At 50.1% G+C, this 5,706-nt stretch overlaps 1 protein-coding gene across 1 annotated transcript in view; it reads left to right on the top strand.

Moving 5' to 3' along the window:
* The window catches only part of CSF2RA (colony stimulating factor 2 receptor, alpha, low-affinity (granulocyte-macrophage)), a 13,772-nt gene extending 10,328 nt beyond the window's left edge, over positions 1-3,444 (top strand). Inside the window, exons 5-8 of the mRNA XM_014538907.1 lie at positions 145-158; positions 442-535; positions 2,482-2,548; positions 3,280-3,444. Coding sequence (XP_014394393.1) covers positions 145-158; positions 442-535; positions 2,482-2,548; positions 3,280-3,375 — 271 coding nt within the window. The 3' untranslated portion in view covers positions 3,376-3,444. The remainder of the gene's footprint in view (positions 1-144; positions 159-441; positions 536-2,481; positions 2,549-3,279) is intronic.
* The last annotated feature ends 2,262 nt before the right edge of the window (positions 3,445-5,706 follow it).

The raw sequence follows: 5,706 nt of genomic DNA, 5'->3' as shown, positions 1-5,706 counted from the left end.
GTTCTCAACCTTCCTAAGGCCGCGACCCTTGAATACAGCTCCTCATGCTGTGGGGACCCCCAACCGTAACATTATTCTCGTGGCTACGTCATCACTGTCATGTGGCTGCTGTGACGAATCGTCATGGAAACATCTGATCTGCAGGATGGATTTTCATGGTGACACATGGAACATCATGAAAGCACAGTGATCAATCACAAAAACAATATGTGATTATAGATGTGTTTTCCGACGGCCTCCGGCGACCCCCGTGAAAGGGTCGTTCGACCCCCAGAGGGGCCGCGGCCCACAGGTTGAGAACCGCTGCCTTCGAGAGTATTTCCCTCCACGTCTGGGTATTTCTTCTCGGCCGTGAACTGGCCGGGGGAGGGAGGGGGGCCGTGTGTTGGAAGTTCACCCCACGGGGGTCCCTGATCCGCCCCCCTCTCTCTCTGTCCCCAGGCTCTGAAGAATGGTCGTCCACTGCGGTGTTTGTCTCCTTGGTCATGCTGGGCACCGTCGCCTGCGCCTTGATCTTCCTCTACCTTTTCTATAGGTAAACCCCAGCCCGGGCCGGTGTGGCTCAGTGGTTAGAGCGCCGGTGGTCGTGGGTTCGATTCCCAGCCAGGGACACGTACCTGATGTGAGAGAGAGAGAGAGAGAGAGACGTGTTGATTGGTCGCCTCCCCGCATGGGCTCCAACCGGGGCCGGGGATCAATCCTGAAACCCAGACATGTGCCCTTGACCAGGAATGAAACCCCGTGACCTTTTGGTGGGCGGGCCGACGCTCTAACCACCCAGCCCACCCGCGAATTGGCTGCTTAAATAGGAACAGATCAGATGTGATCCACATCTATATATATAAAATGCTAAGGGACCAACCGTCTGACCGTCTGTTCGACCGGCCGTCCCACCGTCCGTCCGACCGGCCGGCCGGTACATGTGACGCGCACTGGCAATTTAAAAGTAAACGTTAACGCGTGCAGGCGCGATACGCATAAAGCTCTCGCTGGCGCCAATCGCACGCGACGCCGGGATGTATCTGAAGACCAACTATTGGCACTTTGCTGTGGTTGTATCGTGTTGTTGTTGTTTTTATTGATTAATCCACTTATCGATCATTGGTTTTATCCGTGTTTTTATATCATGTTTTTGTGGTTTTTATGCCGTGTCTTTGTTCTTTTTACATCATGTTGTTGTTGTTTATTTTATTAATCAATTTATATATTACTAGGGGCCCGGTGCACGAAATTCGTGCACAGGGAGGGGGGGGTGTCCCTCAGCCCAGCCTGCACCCTCTCCAATCTGGGACCCCTCGAGGGATGTCCGACTGCCCGTTTAGGCCCGTTCCGGTGGGCGATCAGGCTGGCAGGGGAGCAGTTAGGGGCGATCAGGCAGGCAGGGGAGCAGTTAGGGGCGATCAGGCCGGCAGGGGAGCAGTTAGGAGCGATCAGGCCAGCAGGGGAGCAGTTAGGGGCGATCAGGCCGGCAGGCAGGTGAGCGGTTAGAAGCCAGCGGTTCTGGATTGCGAGAGGGATGTCCGACTGCTGGTTTAGGCCCAATCCCGCTGCAGGATCGGGCCTAAACCGGCAGCCTGACATCCCCCAAGGGGTCCCAGATTGGAGAGGGTGCAGGCTGGGCTGAGGAACACACCCCACCCCCCGTGTACGAATTTCATGCACCGGGCCTCTAGTCCCTTGGTCGGCAAACCGCAGCTCGCGAGCCACATGCGGCTCTTTGGCCCCTTGAGTGTGGCTCTTCCTAAGCCTTAGGAGCGCCCTCATTACGTGAATCACAATGTACCTGCCTATATAGTTTAAATTTAAAAAATTTGGCTCCCCAAAGAAATTTTAATCGTTGTACTGTTGATATTTGGCTCTGTTGACTAATGAGTTTGCCGACCACTGCTCTAGTATATATATATTTAAAAGTTAGTAAACTCAAGTCTGGCTAACAGTGCGCCCAGATGTTATTAATTTAATAATAATAAGTAATTCGCACACAAAAAAGAGAATAAAAAAAAAAGAAAGAAACAAAACAAAGAATAATAAATTAGTCACAAAACAGAGAATGGGCCACATGTGCAGAAGTTTGGAGGGAAGGAGGGACATGGGTCTTATGAGCCCCCAGCCTTTATCACCGAAGACCCTGGACTCCCCACGCCCATCCCTGCCTCCGAGGGTCAGAGTGAAGGTTCTAGAAAGACCCCCGTTATCCCCACGCTGGATTCCTCCGGTGCCTCCTACTTTCGGTTTTGTGGAACCTTGTGTGATGTTTCAGTGACATTGTTCTGGCTGCCAAAATGCTGATTGGGGGGGGAGGGGAAAGGGATATAGTTGCTCCTCTCTGATTGGACAGGGAAGGCCTCGGTCGCCATCTGATTGGACAGGGAAAACGCCAGTCACCGTCTGATTGACAGGGAAAGTCTCCTTGGACATCGAGGGGGAACTCCGCCACCTGGGTTCATTCTTCACACTTTTTTTTTTTTTCGGTCTCACTAGGTTTGTTGGGGTGCCTATTCCTCGAGTGAAAGATAAAGTGAACAATGACTATCTCACCGATGATGAGGTTCGTCCGGGGAAGGGGGTGATCCAGGGTGGAAAGTGGGGGGCGTCCAGGGACCCTGCGAATGTCCCGCCATCTCCTGCTTGGGTGACCCCTTGAAGGGGGCTACAGGGATGTGGCCAGAATGCTGTGTCCAGCTCCGTGGCCTTGCCTTGGGGTCAGGGGTCAGGTCTTGAGAGACTGAGAGACACAGACAATAGGGAGTCTGACCTGACCCCCTGGAGGAGGTGCCAGAAGGGGGTGAAGTGTGCCAAAAAAATGGGGAGACCCCACCCCATATAGGGACCTCCTCAGGGGCCACTCTCCCTGCGGCCGGGACCACGTCTCTCCGCTGTCGTCATAGCAACCAGCTCCCGGCTCGCTCACCCCATCAATGACATGGACATCTCTCGGGTCATTATCCTGAGTCCACACCCTGGGCCCCCCCCTTCCCCGATCCCTGGTTTCCGGGGACCCCCAGCATCCTGTTTGCCTCATGGGATACCAGGCTGAGCCACTTCCCCCATTTTCCTGTCCAAGCTCCAACCTGCCCCAGGACCTTTGCACGTCCCACATCCTACACAAACCCTCCAGCAGGGCGGCCTGGCTGGTCCCTCGGTGACAAGGAGACCCACGTAGATCTGTTTGGAGTTTCTACCTACAATCCCCACCCCACCAGCAAACGGGGGGTCCTGCAGACCTGACACCCTCATTGTGTTTTTTTTTTCTTTTCTTTTTTTTTCTTCTCCTCCCAGATCATCTGGGAGAAATTCACCCCAGCCGCCGGGAAAGGGGACATCGAAGAGGTCTTTTCCGTGGAAGAGGTTGAAGAATCCACCGCGAAGGTGTGAATTCCAGAGGCCTCCAGCGCCCGTGTCTTTTGGGAACATGTGCGGAATTTTTGTTTCATTTTGGGGTTGTTTTTTTTTTTTTTTGGTATTGTTTTCAGATTGTTTCTTTTTTGTTCGTCATCGCCCGAAGATGTTTTTCTCAACGGATTTTTATTTTTTTAATTTAAAAATATTTTTTTATTGATTTTTTTTTTTTTTTAGACAGAGAGGAAGGGAGTGGGAGAGAAACGTTGATAAAAGGAGGAACTTGTATGCATATTAATGCGTATTCCCTGGGTATATAGACAATAGTGTGGTGAAGGCCTGACAGGGGTGGGGTGGCTGGAGGAGGGGCATTTGGGGTAAAAAGGTCTATAATACCTTTCGACAATAAAGATAAACTTTTTTTATTTTTTATTATTATTTTTGATTTTTTTTCTTTATTGATGAAGGTATTACATGTGTGTTCTTATCCCCCATTGCACCCCAGCCCCCCATCTATGCTTCCAGACAGACCACTGTTACCATTTTGGTATCTAACCTTCCACAGTTTTCAGGGAAATACACACATGAACATATATACTCATATTTCTTTTTTAAATAAATTTTTTATAATAATAATAGCTATTATGGGTATAACAGTGCCCAGGCACTGTTAAGTGCTTTTTATACTTTTATCTCTTTGAGGAAGGTACTGTTACTGTGCATGGGAGGAAATGAGAGCAGAGTTTAAACAGTTTGCTTGAGGTCTCACGGCTGGTAGGGAGCAGAGCTGGTCCTAGAGTCCGTCCTCCTAGTTATAATGCTATGCTGCATCTCCTTGTAACTGTTTTCTTCACTTAAATCATGAACAATTCTTCTATCAATGACACATTTAACCTCCTTTTAATGACTATGTAATAACAAACAGTAAAATAGGACCTCTGAGTGCCAGGCCCTGTTCTGAACATTCCTTTAATCCTCACAACAACCCCATGAACCAGACACTACCATTACCCATTGTATGGAGCATCATTTAACCCATCTTCTCTTATTATTTAGGTTGATTTGCTTTTATTAACAGCAGTGGAATGAGTTTCCTTGTAGGTGGACTTTGTAAAATTCCAGGATTAGTTCTTTGGGATAAATTATTGGAAGCAAAATACCTTCATGAGAAGACATCCATTTTGCCACCCATCACAGTACAGAAAAGCAGCTGCTTCCCTACTCTGACATCGACAGACAGTCTGGCCAGTATCTTTAAAAATACATTTTGAAATTTTATATTATAAAGTAAGATCTTCTAACTTACACAAAATATTAAAATTATAGACATATGATTGTCTCTCATTATGGATGTTTCTAACTCTCTCTCTCCCTCTCCCTTCCTTCTCTGAAATCAATAAAAATCCTAATATATAAAAAGCCAGGGTCATCACAACCAAAAGAACCGGCAGGCGGCGTGGGGCGACCAGGCCAGCTGGGGAGGGGGGCAGTTGAAGATGACCAGGCCTATGGGGGGCATTTAGGGGTGATCAGGCCAGCAGGGGGGGCCGTTAGGGGAGATCAGGCAGGCAGGCAGGCAGGTGAGCAGTTAGGGGCCAGCTGTCCCGGATTGTGAGAGGGATGTCCGACTGCCGGCTTAGGCCTGAACCCTGGGATAGAGCCGAAACCGGTAGTCGGACATCCCCCGAGGGGTCCGGGATTGGAGAGGGTGCAGGCTGGGCTGAGGGGACCCCCCACCCCGCTCCGTGCATGAATTTTGTGCACCGGGCCTCTAGTCTATATACATATATAAAAGGCTAACATGCTAAGTATCCAATCGTCCAACCAGTCGCTATGACGTGCACTGACCACCAGGGGGCAGACGCTCAACGCAGGAGCTGCCCTGACACGCACTGGCCATTTCCAGAGAATCGGCCACGCGGACCTGGCACCCACAAACCAACACTCGGCTTCCCCCAAGTGGGGCGCAGGCCCCGCCACCACCCCACAGCGACACCCCACCCAATCGCAGACAAAACTGCCGGGACCCCAGGGTGCAAAATGCGGCCCCCAGCCCAGCCCAGCCCGGAAACGGTGGCTGTGGGCGCCGGGTAATGACATCACATAGCAACGCCCGGCTTCCCCTCCCTAGCGACCAGCCTCCTTGGAGTTTCGTCAGCCCAGGAACACGACTCGCTTTATAGCCAGGTGCTCACATTTTACACTTGAACCAAATGTCTGTGAAGCGTTTTCCGTGCCTCCTCTAGTTTGACCCTCACGGAAGTCCTGGGGTAGGCAGATAGGAGACGCGATATATTTTTTTAAAAATAGAATAGAATTAATAAAAATATATATTTTTATATATATATAAAAATTTTAAAATAATAT

Source organism: Myotis brandtii, unplaced genomic scaffold (genome assembly GCF_000412655.1).
Source record: "Myotis brandtii unplaced genomic scaffold, ASM41265v1 scaffold2049, whole genome shotgun sequence".
In the NCBI taxonomy this organism is placed as follows: domain Eukaryota; kingdom Metazoa; phylum Chordata; class Mammalia; order Chiroptera; family Vespertilionidae; genus Myotis; species Myotis brandtii.
This window is presented reverse-complemented; position numbering and strand designations above follow the sequence as displayed.